The sequence below is a fragment of the Gordionus sp. m RMFG-2023 genome, chromosome 3 (assembly GCF_954871325.1).
Source record: "Gordionus sp. m RMFG-2023 chromosome 3, tfGorSpeb1-WG-v2, whole genome shotgun sequence".
In the NCBI taxonomy this organism is placed as follows: domain Eukaryota; kingdom Metazoa; phylum Nematomorpha; class Gordioida; order Chordodea; family Parachordodidae; genus Gordionus; species Gordionus sp. m RMFG-2023.
The window spans coordinates 3,280,721-3,307,030 of record NC_088777.1 but is presented as its reverse complement, the minus strand read 5'-3'; the positions used below and the strand labels follow the sequence as shown (position 1 = coordinate 3,307,030).

At 32.1% G+C, this 26,310-nt stretch overlaps 1 protein-coding gene across 1 annotated transcript; it reads left to right on the top strand.

Moving 5' to 3' along the window:
- The first annotated feature begins 1,396 nt into the window (after nucleotides 1-1,396).
- Nucleotides 1,397-26,310, top strand: LOC135926134 (uncharacterized). The gene is made up of 16 exons (XM_065461837.1): nucleotides 1,397-1,692; nucleotides 1,803-2,171; nucleotides 5,803-5,904; nucleotides 8,753-8,836; nucleotides 9,461-9,536; nucleotides 10,126-10,621; nucleotides 10,844-11,300; nucleotides 11,794-11,891; nucleotides 12,594-12,678; nucleotides 12,881-12,969; nucleotides 18,684-18,787; nucleotides 21,549-21,829; nucleotides 22,267-22,419; nucleotides 23,272-23,379; nucleotides 23,440-23,502; nucleotides 25,084-26,310. Exons 1-16 carry the CDS (start codon nucleotides 1,512-1,514, stop codon nucleotides 25,758-25,760), a joined length of 3,423 nt encoding a protein of 1,140 aa, XP_065317909.1. The 5' UTR covers nucleotides 1,397-1,511; the 3' UTR covers nucleotides 25,761-26,310.

Below are 26,310 nucleotides of genomic sequence, written 5' to 3'. Positions count from 1 at the left end.
TATAAGCTACCTTACCAACCATATAAGGCGGCATTAGCATAAAATCACCTTCCATATTTTCTGTTTAGTGCTTTCATATCACTTCGCTTGTCTTGCGAGCCCATCCTGGCCCCTTGCTTCTGCACAATTGATCCATGGAAGTCTCTCTCAACAGTTGATCCTCCCTTATCGGCATTACAGAAAGACTGGGATAAGCCTCTAGTTGACAACTCCATTGCATACCTTAAATTGAGGAGTCAACCCGCGGACCCCTTTCACTCTTCTCCATTTCCGCAGACAGCGGATATAAATTTCTCGAGGCTTTCCCATCGCGAACTTGACCATCTACTAAGCAATAATAAGCTATGTTACTCCATCGGTCTTAGACTTAATTATGATATGGTAATACCCTATTACTGTATCCACTCTCAAACGTCGGTAAACTAAGTGCTGTAGAGGCAGATTCATTAGGCATTCAAAATACAGTGATATTATTTGGAGGGCCTTAAAATCTGCCAGCATCTCATAAATCCTCGAACCTAATGACCTTTACAATTTCGATGGTAAGCAGACTGATGATTCTATCATGATCCCTTAGAAGAGAAGGGAATTCCTAACCTGTTTCTCATGAATCGATCTTAATGCCCCTTCAAAGAGATGCTCTACTAGAGGCCGCGATTAAACTTGCTAAATATTCGCCATCGCTTCCTGCCAACTATACATTCCTACCACTATTAACCACGACTTAACATCGTTCGGGTCTCATGCCGTTCTTTAAAGTGCTTGATAAATGGATCTCTGTTAGGACCGAGGATCCTAACAAGGGATTCTATCTATGTCAAAGATTAGCCCTAAACATATTGAAATGTAACTATCTCAGCTTAATACTCTCAATGACAGAAACCCCCTAATTACATCCTATTAGGATAGACGTAGGCTATTTTGCTCTCAATTATAACGTTGACACTAAAAGGGAACTTGGATCTCAATCAATAAAAGACAGAAAAAATTAATGACTTTATATAATTATGATTTATATTACATTTATTTTTTTTCAATATCTTAATTTTATAATCGTTTTTGACCTTATACTAAACTTTTTTATTAATATTTAATATAATATATATTTTTGTTGATTTATTAAAGGAAAATCCCATAAATATCTTTAGTATTGCATTAAACTGGGTTGAAATTTTAATTCCCAAAAATATATTCCATGATATTTTTTTTGAATTTTAGTTCAGGTTTATTTAGTGATGTAGAAGTATATTTATACAATACAATACATCATTGGGTTTACCAAATACATTTTTTCCACCTCTAATTTTATACAACTATCCTTTAATGTGAAAATGAATTTTTTTTTTTTCATTTTGTATAAAATGTAACCATTAAATATTATTTCATTAAAACAGTTTTATTTCAATTAATAATATACGCCAATTATTCTTAATCACAATGTTTAGCTTTTGGCGTTAATATTAAACATTTTATTATCCTTTAAATGTCAAATAAGATATTTAAAACATAGTATGGGCACTCCACTGAGCAAGCAAAATACTAATGAAGAAGTTAAAAGTAAGGGTTGGAGTTTTCAAAAAAGTTCTGAAATGAACTGTGAGCTCAAATCAAGAATAAGTGAATTTGAAGATATCATTGATAATAACTCACGTTTGATGTTGTCTCTTTCACAAAAACAGGATAGTTTACCAGGTTTTTGAATATTTTAAAGATTATGTTTTATAATTATATTTATCTTAAATTTTTTATTACATTATATGATACCGTAGTTAGATAATTATTATTAAAAATAATTTACATAGACTCAATCCTCAGGTTCAATAATTTTAATCAATCATCTATTCCTTTTGGTGGCATTGGAAATTTCAATGATTTATTAATCCATAATACATTTAAATCTATACCAAAGGCCCATATAATCCCATGTAATCCAGATACAAATATTGTAAATATCAACAAATCTTATGAAAGCAAAGACTTGGAGCATAACACAATTTTACATAATAACAATATTATAAACAACTCAGAATTAATGAACATAAATTCATTAAATAACAATGATATTTCTTCAAATAATTCAAACACATTCATGTCACCTTTGCTTTCAACTAAAAAAAAAGTATTACCATTTAATCCCAATGCTTTATCCCCACTAGTTAACAGAAACACAAGTATGAATTTTATATATTAATTAATTTAATGTGATAAATACTATTCTAATGGTTGTTCTCAGAACCACTCTTACAAAAACAAATTTTTTAAAAATTTATAATTATTTTAGAATTCTGTTCTAATAAATAGCAAATAAAATGGTTATTTTGTCTTATGGACAATTTTCAAAATATATTATGATGAGTTGCAATGACACCATATGAATATTTGTATTAATTAAATTATTTATGATATTCATGTCTTTAAGCAAGGCTTTCTAAGAAAAAATGAGCCTATTCATATAATCACTTAAGTTCAGAGATCTGCTCATCTAATGTTTATATATTCACAACTGGATTTTTTAGTGATATTTATAATCAGAAAACCATAAATACACATTTTGTAAGAGGGAAAGGGTAATGAGGAAAAAGGTATCTGTAGAATATTAAAATTATAAATGATATATAACTATGAAAAATCAGATATAAATGACAATATTTTTGATTCATTAAAGTCGTGATTGATCAAAAAATAATTGATCAAATATGATCAATCAACATATTTCCCAATAATAACAAATAATCGTAAGAAATATAAAAGTTTATATCCACGTAATGTAGTAATATTAAATATTATAATGGAAAAAAAAATGATTTAATAAATAAAAAAAATATATATTCCTAAATTCATCTAGTATGTAAATTGGGCTGTACAAAATCAATCTATTTGGGACATTAGATTTCTAGTTCTCATAAAAAAAAATGAATTCTAAATCGAAAATATCAGAACCCAATAATTTTTTTGTGAGAAAATGGAGTTTTGACTAGCATTGTTAAATGGCTCATTTGAGCTGGCTAACCAAATATTTTAGCCAGAAAAATAATGCCTAAGCCTCAAGATTTCGTAAATAGATGTCCAAACCTTTGCCGCTATGAGCAAAATTTTTAGGCTTGCATAATATTTTTATCTGAAATTAAACATCGAGTGACTAAATCTTGTAACTTCAAAATTGGTGGATCTATATCCGGCAATATTTCTTCCCCAAATACACAGCAGGTTGGAGCCCTCCAATTTCAAATTTTTAGCCCTAGTGTGGCCCGACGATTTTAATAATATATTTATTAGGTCCAAACCTAGGTATAGTCTTAAATTTGAGATGAAATAATAAGTAAATTTAAACCTAATTTTCTTATATATATTTTTTTTATATATAGACTCCAGCCATTAGGCCCACTTTTAGGATAACTGCAGAGAGACCCTAATAAAATGGGCACTACTGCAGGTCTCCAATATTTCTTTAAAAAAAATTTTTGATCACTTAAACAAAATGTCACATAATTTGTAAACAATATTTATATTATTTTTTTTAAAAATAAATCTACATCAATCCTATTTTCAACACTTTTTTATTATCTTTTTTTTTTGGTGAACCTTCAAAAAAAAAGTTTATTTATAAATAGAAGTTACTATATTGATATATAAAATTAAAAATTTATTTATTACCTTGTATAAGAAATTAAAATGGAAAGAATAGAAAAATAAAATAGAGATAAAAAAAAATAAATAAAGGAATTGTAAAACAATAGAAGAGAAATTAAATTTTTTTTTTAAAGTTTCTTCCTAAATGGTGAGTGTGCATTTTAGATACAAGCTGTATCATGTATCTTAGCCAGGCGCATAACCAATGGGTGGGGGGAAGAGGGAAATTTCACCCTCCATTACCTCCCCATCACAATTTTTGCAATATCAATCAGAGTTTATAGTTGTATTAATAAAAATTTTTTACACATAACTCACTACTTTGTAGAAATTTACAAAAACCAAATTATTTAGATTTGGTTCAGATTATTGATTTGACCGAAAATGGTAGATGGATATTTTCATAATATTTATCTAGACGTTGGAATCGAAAGCTATAAATCTTATGATTTAACACTAATTAAACCTCGTCTATCACCTCAGGCAAATGATGTAATATGAATGTTGACTTAATTGAAGAATAATTATAAAATATTTATTTTCATCCCATTCTTAGATACTTTTTTTTTATCGCTATTTAAAGTACGGTTTTTAGATAAAAATCTTCAAATTTTATTACCTAAAGAACCTTCTTCGTTTTCTGATGCCGCTATTGGTATAATTAAGTAGCAGAATTTTATTCCTATGATATTGAAGGTGAAATCAATTTTAATCCGTGAATTCAATTGTGGTTTAAATATTTGTCACGTTTGGCTTTTTTACCTAAGCATGCTATATGAGCTCAATCGGTGTTTAAGGAAACCCTGGCTCAATTTTCCAAACATTTTGAAGTTGTTTTATGTTCTTGCATATTTTGCCTATTACAACATGTACACGAATGAAAGGACCGTTTGCAGAAGGTGGAAAACTTATTTCCCGAAATACTACTTCCCGAATCTCGGCTAAATGGGTTATCTGTTAAATATCCCACAGAGATTTTGTTCCAAAGACAAACCAATTTCTCGATGAATATGGCAAATTTCCTCACGAAAATTTAAAAATCGCGTTTATAATTTATAATATTTATTTAATAAATTTTATTGTATAATATTGTATTTGATAAGAAAGTTATAAAAACTTGTTTTTTTTTAAAAAAAAATTTTCTAGTCAATATTTTTTATACACACTAACAATTATTATTTTCAATAAAAAAATTTTTTTTTTATTCTATTTATATTTTAATGAGAATTTAAGCTGAGGCTAGTTTTTAAAGCCAATTTTATAAAAATTTTTTACTTAATATAATATACCTAACTTAAATGTAAAAGAATAGCTCAAAGATATGATCCGGCCGAAGGCCGGCGAAGGGGGGTTTGGGGGCGAAACCCTCTAAAAAATTCCCACCCCCTATAGAAAATTACTGGATATGTCACTGATCTTAGCTGCAAGTATAAAGTACCTTTTTTTAGATACGAATATTCACAATAATACCCAAACCTTGGCTACTATATATTTATAAGGATTCCATGTCAAACAAACAAAAATTTTTGGCAGACCTCTTGATTTTTAATTAAAATTATGATAGTTACATTCACTCCTCTAGTTAAACCAAAAACGAAATTTCAGCTTTTTTTATAATTTCTGAAATAGGGGGGGGGGAGGAGAATTAAAAGGGGAAAAAAAATTAACCATGCTTATATCATTGATAGAAACTTGATAAATTTGTCAACCAAATAGAATATCTATAATTAAATTGATTAAAATTTTTCATGGATGGCCACTTAATGTTCAGTCGAAGAAGTTATGGTAATTAATGCGACGAGCAAGAAAGGTAAAATAAAAAATGGTGAATTTTAGGCATTTTTTGACCCCTAATTATTTCAGGAAAATGATAAAAGCTAGAAAACTTGGTTTTTTTGGGGGTTACGGCCAAAACTATCTCTTTTACCCCGGGTTTTTCTAAGAAGATAGCAGCTTAAATTTTTTTAAAAAACGCCGTAATTTTAAACGGATTTTTTGCGGTAGGCGATTGAAGATCGAGCCGACATTTAGCCATTATCCAACTATATAGAAAACTATAAGTTACCGTCATAAATATTTTATTAAAATTGACAGGGATGGGGTGGGCAGATGTTTATGTGATTTGACATTTGGAATGATTTAAAAATCCTAATTTTTGTTACCCGAATTTAGATTCTCCAGTGGATAGATGTGAGGAACGTCTGAAAAACCTTAAACTCGTTTTGCTTTACGATTACAACGTCACCGCGCCTAATCAATTCCTTTTGAAAAAAGGTTTAAATATTCATTCATTCAATCTTTTTTTATTTTATTTCATTTCAAATTTTATTTAAAATAAAAACCTCGATATCGGATTTATCTATATTTTTTGTTCCTCCTGAAAAATTTTGTTGAATTTTAATTTAAAACAATAAATACATGTATTTTGAAGAGTTTTCGTATAACCGCCCGAGAATTAGATTGTTCCAACTCCACTTTTTTGTAATTTTACTGGAGAACAATTTTTTTAAAAATATATCGGATCTATCTATTTTTTTGTTCCTCCATAGGAATCGGTTGAATTTTAATAAAAACAAGTTATATGGGTTCTTCGAAAAGTTTTTGTATTATCGCCCGAGAATTAGATTGTTCCAACTCCACTTTTTGAAATTTAGCGGGCGAGAAATTTTAAGTTTCTATTGTTTTCAAGAGAATTAGCTAAACTTGTTATCGGATTAAATTTTGGTTATTTTTATAAATATTTCGGATTTTTTTAATGATCAAAAACTTGATTTATGTAATAAAAAAAATGAAAAGAAGTCAATTTTGACAAAGAGTGGATATAGAATAATCTAATTCTCAAGCGACGATATGTATAATTTATATCTCAAAAATATTTGAGTAACTACTCCATACTCCTTAGGGGGGGGGGTGGGGGGGGGCGTAAGGATGATAGAAATCTTCGAAAATTTAGAACTCCTCATCTTACGCGAACCATTCTTAATCCTTGGCACACAATATTATAAAGAGATAGATAATGAAAAACAGTTAGGTCGCGATTGTTAACGTGCACGACGGCGAATCTTTTGAACGAGTGTTTCATACTGCCAATCACCATCTTGTCGCAACACCACCAATCAAATTACCTGAATGACATTCCGTCTATCAATAAAAACCCTTCCAGCGGACGCCTGAATCCCTTTTTTAGTAGATATGCGAGTAATATGGCCAGCACATTTTACTCGACACCCCAAATTGTTGTGTCTATTTTTTAAAAAAAAATATATATTTAGAAAATTTTTTAAGGACCCTTAGCGGGAAAGGAAGTACCACGTTACTTAGAATTTGATCGGCACCTCTACTAGACTTAAAAATTGACTAGTTTAATGGTCGTCGAAGTTCGGTCCTAGCCTCTTCCGGTTTACTTAGGCTTCAAAAGTTTTCTTATTCTAATCATGTTTCGATACCACCCACACCCACTTCATTAAATCATCGTCATCATTTTAAGATTCGTCATCTTGAATATTCAAGATGAGATTTCAAAAAAAAATAACGAAAAGGAAGACCGGGGTATGAATGCAAAAGTTAGGGTAAATTAATCATAGGAAATGTGTTTATTTTTTTAAAAATAATTGGTTGTTCGGGTTCGCCAAAACTGATTTGCTCAGACCGGACGATTGACGGTCACGTGGCCCGTTCCTTTGATGACGTCGATTCTCGAGATACGAAATAAGAAGAAAAAAAAATTCACTTGGGAGAAATGTGAGACGAAAAAATTTTACGATGTATATCTAATGGGGTTTGTTCAGGTTATCTTACATTGCGTAGGAAATGCGGTAAAAATTATATAAATATGCTCCAATATTAACCACTGATTAATTTATACGCCATGATTAAGCGCAATTGTGAACGTTTTCAAAACCTATAAAAACAAATTTCCACTTAGCTAACAAACTAAGCAATCCAATTTAAAAACACCGTAAGGTGATTTTTTAGCTGTCTAGAATACGGCGAAACCTGGTTTTTGACATCTTAACATGAAGAAGGCGGAAATAAATTAATTCGCGCCTCAATGCTTCACAATTATTTCTTGACGTGCGCATGAGTCGAATCGGATTATTTTTTTTACCCGTTACCTAAATATACCACGCGCACAATATGACCTTCGTTATAATTTTATTCCCAGAAAATCCATCGAGTTATGAACTATATTTTATGGTTACCAAATCGTTGCTGCAAATAAGAAGTAAAAGAAAATAACGATAGAGAATTACGACTTATAGTATTAGAAGTTGTATAATCCTCCCTATAGGAAAGTTTTGTTCTCGGAGATTGTCAGCTAACGGACCGATTGGCATCACAATAGGGACTCGAAGAGAAGGTTGGAATGCGCATTATTTTCTGACCCGTTGCATATTGTTCCTCGAATAATTACATTTTATGATTCTCATAAATGTTTCCGTGTTTTATGGGCAAAATATGTCGCACTTCTTCAGTCCTGCTTCCTCCATTCTGGTTGAACGCTAAAAAAATAAAACAAGTTCTAGGTTCTTCTTGGTATAGTGTCGGGAAACCGAATCACGATTAGGAGCCTTGACAGTTTACACACGACTAACCCTTCACATTCACACTTCCTTCTTACCGTCGATATTTTTTAATTTTATAACCGGGTTATTATACCCGTTATAATGGAGAAAATGACCATACATTTTAGTACCACATTCAAAACCTAAATCAGAAATTAGTGGCGGGAGGAGTTCTCCGCCGTAGAGTCAGTCACTACTATCGAATGCCTATTACATTTTAATACGACCGACGATTTATTCATTAAAACGCACTTTGAAGAGTCTTGGAGGTGATACGCCATTTTGGTTTCCCATATAGTTATATATATATACTAGAGATGTACCAGGATCCATTATTTTATGCCGGTAAATTTTTTAATTTACCCGATCGGTTTCAATTAGGAAACTGAATTTTGATATTAATTACAAATGTGAAACCAAAATGGCGTTGCTATCCGTTGATTCATATTGGCACCATATATGAATTCTTCGGTCTAGGTAGAATGTCATTGGCGCATACAACAATATTTTCCTTATTCATAATAAAATATATGTTTATTTTATTTTAATGGGACCAGGTCAAATACTCGAATACGTGAGTCAGTCCAAACAGAAGGATTGGTACATGATCAAAGCGCCTAATTCCCTAGATTGTCATAAATGTAAGCATAATTATAATTATTATTATTTATACAATCCTTTTCTTCTTCTTCTCCGTTTGATGGCGATTTCCAGGTTTAGCCAGGTTGGCCAGTTTTACCTCTTTGATTTAAATCATTAGGAAATTTTGTAGCAAGGTTTTTACAATCGGACGCCCTTCCTGACATCGACCCTCCCTTTAGGTGGTTTTTACACCCCCGTCAGACCTCCATTAGCCGCAAAAAGACGTTGCCACCCCTCCACACCCACGAAGAGGCTGAAGGTAGGATTTTGGGATATTTGTAAACCCCTATTAAAAGTAATCATATCACATCCGTCTAAATATGAAAAGTTATTATATTTCCGATTCTTTTAATTGAACCTTGCTCACATCACGTTGATATAAGATAAAATTATTTTTTTCTGATTTTTCCAAAATGGCCACCAATCTTTTAATTCGTCCATTTAAAAAAAAAATTATATAAATTTGTTTATCGATTAGCATAACTAAAAGCTAAGCAGAAGATTATTAACATTTTTTTAAATCTTTTTTAGAATTTTTTTTAAAAATGTTACTAGCTGAAATAAATAGACGAAAATATCATGAATTATTCAATTACTAATACGCTATAATTTATTTTAAATAGCCGCTCAAATGACCGGCTGGGTTCCGGCCAATTTCTTATCGCCCGCCTGCAACGACCTCAAAGATACCCGCGACGAGTATTAATATACAAAATGACCAATATATATATATCTTGTAATGTTTTAGTTAATTCAGGGCTAGGCTTCATTGACTCAGGTTTTTTGCTAATTTTAAATTTTATAAAAAAATTGATCATGCCGGAAATGTATTGGAGTATGTATAGCACCTATCCTAAAGATTTTGAGAAAATTCTAAAACGTGAATCTTTGAATCAATTTTATTTTGAAACGATATTCTACCGATTAATTGTCTGAAATTTACATGGTAGGTTTAGATACTACCGAATCTTAGCCATGAACATTCACTAAAACCATATGTTATCATTATATCTATGATCCATTTGACATTGGCCAATTTTTTTTTTTGAATTTTTATAAGCATTTGGAGGGATTGAGAGAGAGCTGCTTCGTATACCATCGTTATACACTATTTGATTGATTTAGATGGACACTTTACTGAGCTGTTGTCAGTTAGATATTCACCCTTTTTTTTGGAAAACTAGCGAAGGCAATGGACCTACGCCTTACAATAATTTAGCTTTTGACAATTTTTAAATTTTGTATATTATTCACCAATTTTTTATTCGTTTGTTCGCGATGCTACTAGATTGTTCCCTTGGTACCATGGTTCCCTCTCTCGCAAAAGGGCGGAAGAACTTTTGGCATCTACCCCGGGATCCGGAAACGGCCACTTCATAGTGAGAGAGAGCGAATCACTTCCGGGTCAATATTCGGTCTCCCTGAGGTTCAATGACAAGGTCTACCATTACAGGATCAATAACACGGGTTCATCTTCTGCCCCATCCTCCACGTCCATTACCTCGTCGTGCGTGCCCGCGTCGCAAAGACAAACGGGCGGTACCTCGAACTCCACGAGTTTCGACTCGAAATCGGCCCCCAAAAAGTCAGCCGATATGTTTCTCCACGCCCTCAAGCTAGACAGGGTCAATCATCACAAGGACGATAAAAATTACAAGAATTGCAAAGTTGGCGCCAATAATTCCGGGAAAACCGAGAGTAAGACAAGCGACGATAGCTACGAACGCGACGAAGAAGAAGTGAAAAAGATCGGCCAATCGATTAGCGATTTAACGCAGAATAAAGTAATTTTTAATGTCTGTGTTCACTTTGCCAATGGAGGTAAGAGTTGCTGGAATTATAAGAATATTGGCTACCTTTCTATTCCTTATTTGTAATTAAAGTTGGGGAAGCTAAGGAGAGGGTATGTGCCCAGTCATGCCTAGGAAATATCAATAGTATTTTTTTTTTAAACATAACTAATCATTAAATGTCTATTTAAATATTTTTTAAAATAAAATAACTAGTACTTTATAGTAGCCGAAAACTGTTTCGGAACTTTGGCCGAATTAATTCACCACCACTCTTTTCGGGCCAATGGCTTGGTGTGCCCCCTGCTGCACCCCCTAACCAAAAATTATCCTGTATTACCACCCTCTTCCGTCGCTAACAACTACCCTATCCCCGGTTCGACGTCAGCCAATCTAGGTGTTAGTAGCCATTTTGTTCCTAACGCCCTCCGCCTTACCAACGGTGGCGAAGTGTCCCTCTTGCAAAACGGTTGCGGTGGTGGGAACGATAAAAGTTTAAGTCATCGTAAAGAGGCTGCGGGCAAAGATAATTTAATTCCCCGAAACGACCCCGTTTCGAGCGACCCTAATAAAAAATCCATTCATCCGCCAGAGTATTGCAATGATGAGCTTAGCCGACGGTTGAACGCGTTAGAGATGGATCGGGATCTTATCACGCTTAAACACAAAATCGGTATAATACATATATTTATTTTTTTCCCCTATAATCATATTTAAACTACACTTACAAGAAAGGTTATTGTCAGAGACTTAGAACACTGCATTTTTTTTATTTTCATTTCACTTTTAGTTCTTTTAAAAATAGAATTGTTTCTTTTTTGGTTCCATGTATTCTAAGCTAGTTGTTGTAAATGGCGCCAATATTTTAATATTATTGGGTTCGAAAACCGCGTTAATCAGTAATCAATTATTAGTTGAGCGCTAAATCTTCCCGATATCTGCTCAAAAAAAATGATAATAGTTACTCCCTAGTCGTTAAAAAGTGTGCTCTAATTGGGCAGGTGTTTCCCGTGTTGATCAAGTAGGAAAGAGATTCTCAAACCCTTTTTAGGAAACGAAAAGCATTAGAAATAAAAGGAATGACAGAAAAATTAAATGGAAAATAATAGTTTAGTTATTAAAATTTTAATAACAGAATAAATATTTATTTATTTTTTACAATTTAGGGTCAGGCCAATACGGCGATGTTTATCAAGCCAATCTGTTTAGCAATTCCGCGAACAATCAATCGAGTCTGGTCAAGGTGGCCGTTAAAACCTTAAAAGTAAGGAATCAATTTTTTGACTCCCCTTGACATCTATATCATCCGTTAGGCTTAAGATTTCAGCGCCCCCTCTCCGCTTACGTTTCAAATTCTCCTAGCCACGCTATGTTTTCTTTTCTTTTATTTTCCCTGTGTTCTGCCAACCCATTCTTGGATCCCTTTCGCTTTCTTGACTCGCCCCAATCTCTATTTACACTAGTATCCAGCTGTGAGCATTCCCATTAATCTTAGAACATACATAAAGCCGTTTCTCGTAATCACGGCATTCCACCCTATACAAATATTACCGGTCTAATGATCCTCCAGCATATATCTTTTCCCTAATTTTCTAAGTGTATATATATATATATATGTGTCTACCAGGATTCTAAGATAACCTTCAATAAACAATTTCAGGTCTGTTTTTACGTTAGATTGCTGTACCTCGCTCACCGGATGGGTTAAAATTAGTCCTTATAAACGTTAATTTAAAAATTGCCATTACTCGTTACTTTTGAAAAAAAAGGAACACATTACTGTTACTCTTTATCTTGTGAAAAAAGGAAAAATAAGTAACGAATGGAAACCTAATCCTCAAAAAGGTTTTCTTTACAGCAATAGCTGAAATCAAGGCATTTTAAATTGAATTACGAGTGAATTTATGAATAAAATCTAAAATATATCTAAGAATTTTTTTTAATACTCGCCATATTTTTTTTACAGGAAGAAACGATGGCCTTTAACGATTTTTTGCAAGAAGCTTGCATCATGAAAGAAATGAAGCACCCAAATTTGGTTCAGTTGCTAGGTACATTAGCATTTTATTTATTTATTTTTAAATGACAAAGGAAAGAACGGAGAAAAAAAAAATAAAGAACGAAAAAGAAAGAAAGAAAGAGAAAGAACGTAAAGAAAAGAAAGAAAGAACTATGAGAATTTTGTTCCTGGAATGCTTTTAATTAAGTCAGTTAACTTACTTTTTAATTTAAAAATATATTAAAATCTCGAAGGTGTGTGTATCAAATGCGCTCCTTATTACATTATAACCGAATACATGGGAGGCGGCAACTTGTTGGAGTACGTGCAGAAGCTAAATTCGGTCAGTTATTTAAAAATCATTCGATATAAAAAAAAGAATGTTCTGGAAACAAGTTTAGGATTTAAAATATCGTTCCATTGATTTATTAAGAGTTTTCTAATCTCGGAATTTTTTTCTCATTTTTGAGGACATAATTTAATTTAAAATTAAAAAAAAAAATAATTAGCCAATATTGAGGACGGAACACCCAGAAGCTCTCTCTAAAAATTGAGTGTTTGAGAACTATATATATAAATTATACAGGGTAGGTTTAAATGGGCCCCTGCACTTTCTTCCGCCATTCCCTTTGGTGAAAAAAAAAAGATTTTTGATCTAAAAAAATTTCATCGGTTCATCATTGAATCTTTCATTAAATTGCATAATGATCGAATCAAGTACAGCATAAACTTGTTTTATTAGCTAAAATAAAATATTATATTTAATAATGAAAGTATGTACACCTCCTCTTTTTTGGATTGTAATGTTTGAACTCTAGAACTTTCAAAATCAAAAGGATAGATTTCTCCACTTCATTAAATTTTGTGCTTTTGAAAGAACATTAACAGATTCAGTGTTTATTATCTGTTAGGTTTAATAAAAAATAATTCAAGAGAATAATTTAAATTATACTTCTTAAATCAATCAGGTTATCTTTTTGCCAATTGAATTTGATTTATTGCAAACTATACCCTTCGAAATGGTTTGCAAATTTGTACAACCCAAACTTGTTGTCAATAATATTTTACCCGAAAGACAAAGTGATAAAATAAGATTTTTCTATTCTAAAAACAATAGCATTTGCCCTGGTAGAAGTAGCAGAATCTTCAGAATCCTTTAAATTTGTCAAAGCTACCTTCAAGACATATAAAGTAGAAAAAACTTTACAACAGCTTTATATGATGATAGCCAGCTAGTAAAACCTTCCCTTCCCTATAAACATTTCATTGATTAAACTCTTTATTTACACTATTAAGTTTCAATTTAATTTTATGAAATTATGCTTTTGCAATCTATTCACATGATCTTCCTCTTATACCTGAACACTGATATTTTAACGATTAAATGTCTTACAGAGAGAAATAACGATTGTTAAAAGAAAGAAAGAAAAATTATGAAAGAAATTCAATATAAATGATGTGAACGATCGATACCTATAATTTATTTCAAATGATGGAGAGGGACTAAGTTAAAATGCCAATCTTCGGATCAATTTTTTAACGCATAATGTGACTTATATAAAATAGACGATTCAAAGATAACCCCCATATGCCTTAAACGCGTGAAGTGAATCAATTTACAGAAGTTTGACCCAGAAGTAAGGGTTATATGCTAAAAGTATTGTTTTTATGAAAGAGAAGGGTAATAAATCATAGTGGGAAAGTTAAGATTAAATTAGAATTGGGAAAAGTATGGATGATATGCTAAAAGTTTATTACTTATTTTGAAAAAAAAGTATAGCAGGGGACATAAAAAGTATTTTTTTTAAAAAAACTAAAGACATAGATTAGGTGGTATACAGAAAAGAAAAAGGAAAAATTGGGGAAGTAAGTTATAAAAGCGAGAGGGGCTGAATTGTAGATTAGAATAATATATAGTAAATTAGAATAGGTAAATATATAAAAGTTACATAACTATTAAGCTATGAATTTAGGATGGAAATGAGTCGAAGTTGGATATTTGAGGACTTCGAGAAACATTTGATAATAAGACCCAGGCAGACCCTGGATCATTGTGGACGGTTAGGAAGACAAACTCGAAGAATTACCCAGCCCCAGATTGAACACTGGAGGTGCTACCATTGCAGGAGGAAGTGCACTAAGCCGGTGTCCGCAAAGGAGGGAAACTGGTGGAGGGCAGCGATTTTCAACGTCACACGGTCGTGGGATAACTCGTAATCAAGTATTGACTATCGCGATAACGGAGAGGGCGAAGAGCTGCAAGCAGTCACGTTGGACATGCGAGGAATGACTGACTAGTTCCCAAACCCGATATCCGAAGAAGTAGTGTGAACGGCCGGCCACGCGAAGATGTGGAGAGTACGATAGGGAATTGCAATCAAGATGAACAAGAGTTGGGCGGAGGGACTAACGATGACCTTAAAGGGAACATGGGTACATGGGGTGACGCCACGCCTGGGATCACTTCAATAAGAGGATTGTTTGGGAGAAAATTTGGAGGCCACTTGTCTAACACCCGAGTTTTAGATTGGTTGGAATATGCCATAGAAGATTCGGAGATAGAGTTTGTAACTGGGCAAGGTCAATGGGTTTCTGTGAAGGGGGAGTTATGATATAATACATCACATTGTGTATTTTTTTTTGTAAAGCGATAATTATTTTTATTGATATTTTTTTTGGAGCGATAACTATTTGTATCAATATTATTTTGTTTAATTTTTTTTTGTTGCAATTAAAAATTATGTTATCATTATTAATAAATATATATTATTTTGTTTGTAGAAATATATATATATAATACATATAAATTGAAGAAAAAGCAAAATAAAATATAAGAGGAGACTACTAAATGCTACACTGGGAAGTACTTTATTTTGTTTGAAGGGGAATCGATGATTTTCTTCTGTTTATATTGGGTTAATTTCCCTTTGGTAATAATTTATGTTTATATTTACCTTTATTTTGATACTTGGTACGATTACAGACGCGAAACTGATTTTTAAAACTACACACTAGGAAAAAATATTTGGAAGGACAATAATAAATATTTTGTTATGTTTTATATATATATATATATATTTCTACAAACAAAAGTTATATTTATTAATAACGACAACATAATTTTTATTGCAACAAAAAGAACTAAACAAAATTAATATTAATATAAATAATTATCGCCCTACAAAAAAAATACACAATGTCATATAATATATCATCACAACTCCCCTTTCGCAAAAACCCATTGTCCTTGCCCAGTACAAACTAACTCCGAATCCGATATGGCATATTCCAGCCAATCTACAAACTCGGGTATCAGATAAGTGGCCTCCAAATCTTCTGCCGGACAATCACTCTTGACTCAATGCTGCAGGCGTGGGGTTATCCTATGTTCCCTTTGGGATCATCATTGGTCCCTCCGCCTGACTCTTGTTCATCTTGATTCCAATTCCCAATCGCACTCTCCACATCTTCGCGCGGTCATGTGGCCGTCCACACTACTTCTTCGGATATCGGGTTTGGGAACTCGTCAGTCATCCTTCGCATGTCCAAAGTGGCCGCTCGCAGCCCTTCCGTCTTCTCCGTTATCCCACTCGTCGATGCTTGATTGCCGGTTATCCCCACCACCACTCGACATTAATAATCGCTGCCCTCCACCAGTTTCCTTCCTTTGTAGACACCGGTTTATAATGTGCCCCTCTCTCCTGCAACGCTATGCACCTCCGGTGTTCAATCTGGGGCTATTCTTCGAGCTTATCTTTATAGCCGTCCACGGGTTCTGCCTGGGTCTTATTATCAAATGTATCTCGAAGCCCTCAAATATCCAATTTCGACTTCGTGGCTTAATAGTTATGTAACTTCAATATATTTACCTAACCTATTCTAATTTACTATATATTATTCTAATCTACAATTGAGCCCCCCTCGCTCTTATAACTTATTTCCCCAATCTTTTCCTTTTTTTTACCACCTAATCTATGCCTTAACTGAATTTCGAATCTTTATTACCCCCCTTTTCATACTTTTTCTCTTTTATAAATACAATACTTTTGGCACATCATCCTTGCTTCAATCACAGATTTTATCGATCAGGCAATTCGCGCCATTATATATATTTTTTGCAAACGTTATATAATAGTAATGCTGCTGCCCCATTTGACATTTGATAATTAGGCGCATCGATGATTAGGGAACCATATATGATATGACGCTTTTAAATTAATTACTGATTGTCAAAAATCTACTAGACCTGAGGGTTGGGTTTTAATACGTCTATTTATAAATACAAGTTAACAAGTTTTTTTTTTATAAAAAAAAATTGATTCAAAAAATGGACATTCTAACAAAGTCCCCTTTCCGTATCACTCAAAATAATGGAAAATATAAATTAATCGTCAATTAAATTTAAAGCGATAAGTTTTCCCGAAACAATTTGAAAAATAATTTTCGATTTATATGTTATATAAAAATATTCAATTTTTTAAAAATATTTTATATTTTTAATAAAATTATTCATTTTATTTAACTTTTTAAATTTGTAAAATATAAGAGGAAAAAAAACAAGTAATTATCTAATAATCCACAATAAATATAAATAATTCTTATCATAAACGGATGCCAAATTTTTAGCATGGTCGGGTAATAAGAGCGCCTTGCTCATGCTCACGACCATGGCAACCTTGGAAAAGGAAGGAGGGGACGGGGGGTTATACATTTACCCTAAAATACAAGTTATTTTTGAATTTACGCAAAACATCTTTTAAATATGGGGTTTTACGATAGCCAGAGAAGGCTCAGAATTTAGAGAGAAAAAAAAATCTAATCAGTGACTTAATCGAAAACTTTTTAAACACATTTTTTGTATGGTGATTACATTACTTTTAAAATATGGAAAATTATTTGGAATTTAAGGCTAGCAAAAAAAAATAAATTTTTTAAAACAAACAATAGCCATACCGAGCAAAAACCCCGAGAAATCTCGCAGCCAATGAAAAACTTAGAGTGACCTTAGAATATAGACTGGGCTGTGGCCTGGTTCAAATTCATCATTACATGAACCGCTACCTCCAAGTAAATGCATGATCTTATTGCTCTAAAAGCCAAGATGGGCGTCATAGCATCTTCTATAAGTAAATTAATGAGCCTCCTTTAAAAAAAAAGACTCGTGGTACCTGATATTCTAGAACCTTGTATTTTATCAACTGATGATGGTCTAAGATTCGACGGCCTAACCAATATCATCCCCTGTGGCATTATATATGTTTCTCATCCTTTCCCGCAAATATAAACAGCCACCTGCTTCTAGCGGAGACTTAAAAAAAAACTAATAAAAAATCTTAGCAATTTTGTATTTTCGTCATTTGCAACTTCCACCAACAGAGTTTCACCTTCGGTTTTTTTTTTAAAATTTAGCTCTCAGAATAAAATTACATACCTATGTAATTCTTATTCCTTAGCCCACCAGTACGTAAAATTTGAATATTATTTAAATTTAAAGTATCATTACTTTTTGCAATGCTATTTAACCAGGGATCCTAACAGTAACGGTTCGGTTTGAACCCTTAAAAACCGGTTCAGACCTTTTCTCTTTAAAGCATAATATATTGAGCCGTATACTATTTAAATATTTACAAGATCCTCTTCTGTCAATTTTATAACTTATAAATAGGAAGAATAAAATTTTAAGCTCTGAGAACACTTCTTTATGCCAACCTGGCTAGCAGGCACCCTCAAATAGCAATATAGAAAAATTATTCGAACAATAATTACTCGTACATTTTTTTGATCGAAACTGATTAGTTATCATCTTTAAAAAGAGTTGTATCGAAAGGTTATAACCGGTTCACAAGCCATTTTTAGAGGTTCGGTTCAGGTCGGGTGACCAATTTTTTAGAATATGTTAGAATTTAGTGGTATAGTTCTAGCCATTCAAGATTTGTATATTTCCTTAAGCCAATATTTATTTAATCCCCCCCCAACACTTAGTTAGAAAATAATAATTAAATTTTTTTGTTATGTTTGTATCAAAATTTTATTATTTTTTATTCGCCATTAATTTAGGCTTCTTCGTTGATGAACGCCGAAACGGAAAGGAATTTGATTGATATGTCAGCTCAAATAGCCTCTGGCATGGCCTACCTGGAAACCAGGAATTATATTCACAGGTCTGTACCTTGCTCAGTTTTATGTTATAGGTAGGGAAGGGGGCCTCGTAGATGGGATGTTTTAACACTAAACAAAAACTTTTAGTATGTTTATAATCTTTTAGGGAGGGTCTATTTTTCCGTACCCTTGTAAATATCACTTTTTATTAGAGCATTTTAATAATATATTATTAACTCCCCGACAATATATTTATGACTGTTTGGTTTTCGTTAATTAAATTATAAGCATGGCACCTTATTCACAGTTAACTCGAATTCTCGGTGGAGAATACAATAATACAGCTTATTTTGATAGTTGTACATTACATATGATTGAAAGGTGTCATCGTAGTTATAACGAATAAATATGATTATAATTTTTTTTTGAATTAAAATTGATCGACTTGAGCTTTAACAAAAGTATTGCGTTTTTGTCAAATATTCCGCTTTTAATCATCGTTGTCAATTCTACTTTGTAATCTGCCTTGCTTGTTCCTACAGGATCCTATGGCTCTGGTTGGTCATGTTTTTTTAGATCTGAATTTCCTACTCATTTATAGGAGCAACAATTTTAAACAACATTTTTTGATACTTTTTAAAAAATCTGGGTAAATTTTCTCAACTCATAAATTCATCTGTCTCAATCGGTATATCCAAGACGATGATTTGTATTTAAATATGTATACTTTGCAACTTTTAAAGGAGCTTTTATTGAGGAAGCAATAAGTATAGGGTTAAAATAATGAATAGAAGATTATTTTCTGCATGTAACAACACCTTTGTCTGAAATGTTCAATCGAGTTTCACTGATTGGTGAATATTTGAATTTGAATTCAATTGAAAAGTATTCACTCAATGAGTCAGATCTAAAAAGAGCCACAATTGAATCCCGTACAAGCAAGGACAGCTGACACATTATCTTGTAGGATAGCGTCTGAAATTGATATCGACGATCAAAGCGGAATATTTGAACTCAAAAACGGGAACTATTGGGTAAGCATGGCTATCCGCCTTTTTCTAACTTTAGAAATAATTGTCACCAATGCTAACGAGAGACAACAAAGTGAGATTCAATACCGACACCACCTCACCCCAGAAGGTTTATTTTGCGGGGAACTAGATGAGCGCGGTTTGTCTCCACGACAAAAATGAAAGAAAAAATAATAACGTGAACCATATAATAATTTAGACCTACTTTTGTCACAAGTAAAAAATCTATATATATAACATCTCACTTCGCGAAGTGTCATTTTAACCCTTCACTTTCAGATTTACGCGAGCCTGGATATTTTACTCATAGATGTTAGCAAGGTTTGGATGCACTTTTCGGCCCGGATTTTATTTTTCAGGCCCGGCCCGGGTATTTAAAAAATTTCAGGTCCCTTTAAGGTATATTTAAAAAAATTAAAATACAGCCCCACCCATGTACCCAGGCCGGGCCTGGCTTGCTGTATATTGATAAAATGATGTTTTTTTATTAGGGTTATGCCGATCCACATATTTTTCTCAGATCCGATATTGGTTTAAAACCGATATTGATCCGATATTTATATTGATTTTTCACCACCCCTCTTTGAACCAAATTTAAAAAAGAAATCAATATTTTTTTATGCAAAAGAATTATGCATTTAATTTAATTTTTTTATTTTCAACAATAATTTTTAAAAAAAATTATATTATAATAGATAAAATAAATATAATAATATATCAATTTTATGTTGGTATGAATTATAAAATTGTAATATTTAATATATAAAATTATAATTTATTAGATTAAAATAATTTTCAGTATTCCTCTCCATGAAATTAGAATTCCGCAGACAGATAACTCATTTTGCAAAATTATCTTTACCTTTTTTAAAATATTTCCATAATTCAGAAACCATATTTAAAATAATTCTTTTATTTAAAGTATTAAAAATTTAAATTAAATAAAAACTTTGGGTGTTCCTTTCTATTTTTATAAAAAAAACTTTTAAAATCTATTTTAAAAAAATAAATAACATTTGCATTGTTTAAAAAAATATTATTTAGAAAATATTATTAGTGTAAAATAGTAACTCGCTGAAACTCTGGGAAATTTATAATTTTAAAAAACTTTTTTTATTAAAAAAATAATAAATATGATGTAATAATAATTCAAAGTTTCATTACTCAAAAATTTTAAGAATCGCATTTTTAGTAAAAATAACGGATCTTGGTTTTTACACGTATCGGCCCGATCCAATATTTTTGGGAAACTTTAAATATCGGCACAGCCCTATATTTTACATTATATTTCATTTTCGATTGACTATTAAAATTTCTAATTTATACACCTTTAAAGTAAAAAAAAATTATATAGATTATTTATATAAAAATAAACAAATAAATATAACATATGAATTAAAAATCGAAGGGGGGGGGGATATTAAAAGAATTATGAAGGTAATGTATTTAGAATGACAGGTCGGACTCCTAAATGATAATACTTAAAGGGGATTTCCTGTAAAGAACTTAATTTTTAGACCTATAAAACGAAGAAGAGCCATATACCCTTCTGACCGGTGTGGCCATATGTTGTATATCTAATCGGGATCCAATATTACATCTGTTGATATATTAAAAATGGAACTGAAAATGAGAAATTATCCCGGGAATTTTTATTTTTCAAACATAGTTCATCATGTATTTAAAAGCTAAAATGGCCTAACAAATTCTGAATGATGTTTCACACGAGTTTGAACAGATAATCTTTATTGTTAGGTTTATATTTTTTTAAAAATAATTTCGAATCTCACAGAGATCTAGCCGCGCGAAACGTTTTAGTTTCCCGATCCAGCTCGCCAAATAACCCCGTGTTGTTACAAACCCACTCACCCACCCAAAACGCGATTAGCAATAACGACAGGGAAACGACCAGTAGTAAGTTTACCTGCAAAGTGGCCGATTTTGGGTTGGCCAGAAAACTTTCGCCTCAAACCGCTTTTTATTGCGCTAAACCCGGCGCCAAATTTCCCATAAAATGGACGGCCCCCGAGGGCTTGGCGCGTAACAAATTCTCAGCCAAATCCGACGTTTGGGGTTAGGAGTGTTGTATTAATTTGAATTATATTTTTGTAAATTTTTTTTAGTAGAGAGTGGAGAGAAAACGGCGAAGGGAACGGGGGATGGGAAAGCGGGAGAAAGGGAAGGGAATAAATTGAATGGGTAGCGGGTAACTGCCAAGAATGAATGAACTCGAGGCAAAAAATAAATTTAATTTTTGATTTTTTTTTCACAGCAAATTAGTTTCTACAATTTAATCATTATTCCGAATAATTTGCCGAATATGTTTCATTCGAATCGAAAGATTCCTTTGCCGAATATTCGTTTTACCGAATATTCGTTTCATTCGAATCGAATAATTCCTTGTTCATATTCAGTCAATGAAATGATGTGACTTAATAAAAACAGTATGCAAATTTTTTTTTTAATCAACCATATTTTTTTTTTTTACTTTAAAACAAAACAAAAAAAAGCGTTTGGCATATTACTATGGGAGATATTTAGCATGGGAAGCCAGCCATACCCTTCCGTGGAATTGAGTCAAGTCTTGCAATTCTTGGAGAAGGATTACAGGATGTCAAGACCCAGCACCTGTCCAGAGAACGTATACTCCCTTATGCTGAAATGTAATAATAATTTCATTTAGGTCTCTGATTTTAAATAACCTATAAAACAGAAAAAAAAGACGTTCGCTCATCTTGGGCAGGTCTATGACCAACGTGCAAGATAAGATATTGATTTAGAGCTGTACCGGATCCATTTTTTAAAACTGATATTGAACCGGATCCAAAAATATTTTGATTACCCGGCTGTGACCTGTCAGATTTTACTGAAAAAAAAAATATTTATTAACATTTGGACCTTGATTGACGGACTCGTATATCGAAAATTATTTTATTCTCCTTACAATTGTTTTTAAATGAAAATTATTTTCAGGAAATTATTATCTTTAAACGCCCATAATTTCTATTTCGTTGAAATATCGTGCTTTTTCGACAAATCCAATATATATTTATTTAAAAGTCGGGCCGCATATTTGTAAAAAATTGTATTTTTGAATAATTTAAAAAAAAAACTGGTTGAGAACCGACTAATTAACTGACAAGATCCAAAGAGTGAAGATCCGGGTTCCGACCGATCTTATAAATCTCTAGTTTTTTGGATGATAGATGTGTAGAATGCTGAGATCACTAATCAGGGGGTGTTATAAGTAAAAATAGGGATTGCAGGGACTTAGGTTCTTGAATCGGCACAGAGCCAATAGAGATTAGATTACTTAACTTATTGGATATCTAGTAGTAATAAAAGATATTTCTCTACAAGACGGATGAGAAATGAGAAAAAAATCATTAATATCACGTGCCAAGTCTGATCCGCATGCTAATTTAAGGGATCGGATCATGAATCGGTCTTGTATAACCATTAATCAAGATTATTTTATTTTTCTTATAATCACTCTCTTATGTATCCGCAAAAAGGCTGGATCTGGGAACCCAATGAAAGACCCACGTTTCAAAATTTGCACGCACAGCTGCAGGCCTTTTACCGTAACCCATTGCTAGCTCAGTCCAATACGAATAACGAAGGTTTAAAATTTATATATTTTTTTTATAAATAACCTTTTTGATTCTATTTTATTTTTTCAGAAAGTTTTTTGGATCTTTACAAATCCTCCTCCATGAACAGACGAAGAAATTCCAGTGACAGAAGTTTTTTTTAAAATTCTTACTATGATTTGTAAAAGTTATTTCCTCCTGTTTATAAAATTGGTTCCTGAGAGATTTTATTTTCAGATTCCCTAAATGGCGAGATTGGTGTTAAATGGGAAAGTTTTTTTTTGATTATCTTAACTTGGAAGAGAAGTCGGATTTAGTCACAGCTGACTTCAAAATGAGTTTTGGATATATTAGTCATCTTGATTTAGTTGGCTCTAGTGTCAACTCAAGTCTTCAAGTCGACTCCTGTGCCTATATTTTTTTTACTCCACGAGTAAAAGTATTGGTAATCCATCACTTATTTCACATTTATTAAGAGAAAAGGATTACAATTTACAAGTAATTATTAGCAAAAATAGACATTGAGCTCGTGTTTTGAATTAGCAATCCCTTAATTAAAATTCTAAAATGAATATGAAATTTAAAGTATGACTATTTATCATAATTCCTTAATAATCTTTTTAGAAATAATTTTATTCCACCCAACACCCCCCCCCCTCCCACCTTCTCTTTAAATAAAATTCTTAGCTACGGCCCTGAAAACAATAATTATTACATATAATATAAAAAAGAATTTTGAACCTTTTTAAAAGGTTTTTATTTATTTAATCTAATATAATATACTATTAATTTTATTTTATTTTTTATGTTGAAACCCACATCAAAATCAATATTGAATTATTTTATGCTACGAGATTTAGAGTGGCACTTGATCTTATACTATTCCTTTTGCCGATATCCGTTACTATATTTAAAAAAAAATATTTACTGAAAATATGCACTTAATAATAACTTAGCCGTGATATTTAAATTTTTCATTTCCCCCCCCCCCCCCTTTTTCTGATCGTGACTAGTTTCATATTTTTAGAAAGACTCCAGAGCCAAAACGGAAAATGTAATAAAAAAAATCTATTTTTTGATTATCCTTAAGAAAATATTTTTTTTTTTAAAAAAAAACGGTTAAAAAAAAATTATTTTGCGAGAGGAGTAAAAAAAGAAGGAATTTCAAAACCTAAATTATTGGAGATAAAGAGCATTCTTAAATTTGGGAAATCATAATGTACAGATAATGAATGAAGTGCGTGTACCTAAATATTTAACATATTTTCTAAAAAAATGTAAGTTTTATTTGTCATTACATTACAAAAAATATAACTAAGAACCTTACTATTTAAAAAAAAATACAACAGTAGGGACCCTTTCAAAAACAGTTATAAACATGCTGACTTAGATTGAAATACAGTTATAAAATCTAACACATCTTTAGTTCATATTGGATATACATTTATAACAATCTAGATAATTATAGAATATATCTATACGAAAATTTCCGTGCTCACATTTTTTTTATGACCTAAAAAACGCCCGCTTTGATATTCCATATTCCTTGAAAAAGTTGATTTATATATTCACCGAGGTAAGATAATCTTGGGATAATTTTGTAGTTCGATCTTTGGCATCCCCACTGGCCTTAATCAATAAAAAAAAAAGAAATTTCTTTCCCTCAAGCATTTTTTCCTTTCCTTGGTTACCTTATATATATTTTTTTATTTATTTATTCCTGTACCGAACCAGCCCCCAAAAATGTTGACTCTTCACCCGCCCTCAGCTTAGACAGCAATTACGAACCTCGTCATAAATTTAGCGGACATCATTTCAGGAATCGCAAGTACAGCTTAGGGGTTAAGGCTCCTAATTTCAAGAATTTTACGAATAATAGCAACATCGCCAATAACCAAAACATCAATCCCGTCAACCAAAACAATCTCAACAATCATCATAGCAGGTTCGAGCCCGACAAATTTAAAAACTTCCCCGGGGGAACCGCCGCTATCAACGATTTCTCCGCGAATCTTAATTCGTTCAACGTAATAAATGATAATAACTTTGCCCCCCGTGGCGGTAAAAGCGTAGAAAATATTTCGAAAAAACGCGAAGATTCCGTGAAGAACGGCGGAAATCATATCCACAACTTCAACGACAATTTTTTCTGCCGACCGCCAAAGCCACAGTCTTCTTACAACCACCACCTCAAAAAAATCCGAGATTACGAGGAAGAGGATATACAGGTCACTTCTCGCGATAATAATTTTGACCTCAACAAATTTAGCAACGGCAACAACCGCTTCGACAGTTTCGATGATAATGCCGGTGATCTGAAGAGTGTCAGAACTTGCTTCGGAACCTGTTCCTTAGATCCTTTACAGATATTTGACCAGATTCTATCTCAAAATGACGATACGAACGAATGAAATAAAGTAGGGTCTTTTTTATTAAAAAAAAAAATCGGAATAGTTAAATTTGCCATTAAAACCGGAAACAGCCAATCCTCCATTAATTTATGTATTTTAAAAAAAAATATGTAGTTGAAGTTATCTTTACTCAAAAAAAATCTCAATATTTGCCTCTCATTTAAATGTTATTCAAAGCTTTTATCCTCGTATTATTTTTTGTGCATTTAATAATCATTAAAATTCTAAATTCGCTCATATGTTTATAAATATGATGGCATAGCAAAGGGGGGTTGTGAAATGAATACTCAAATGTCATTTTATGCTTCTTATTTTTAATAATTTATTTTCTTATTCCCTTTATATCACCGCGCGGTATGCCGGGGCTATCATTTTTTAAACCATGCATCCGCCGATTTGTCACCCCACCCTAAACACGTGATTCTATAGCATTTAATAATTTTTACCGTTTTTATAATACGACATGTCGCTGAACCAATTAAAAACAATTATTTATTATATTATTTTTTTTATTTACAATCGTGCGATTTTTATTTAAAAAATAATAATT

Coding starts and splice junctions, on each gene's coding strand:
- LOC135926134 (XM_065461837.1), top strand. CDS start 1,512: ATGGGCACTCCACTGAGCAAGCAAAATACTAATGAAGAAGTTAAAAGT. Junction 1,693..1,802: donor AAAACAGGATAGTTTACCAG/GTTTTTGAATAT, acceptor TAATTTACATAG/ACTCAATCCTCAGGTTCAAT. Junction 10,622..10,843: donor GCGATTTAACGCAGAATAAA/GTAATTTTTAAT, acceptor TAAAATAACTAG/TACTTTATAGTAGCCGAAAA.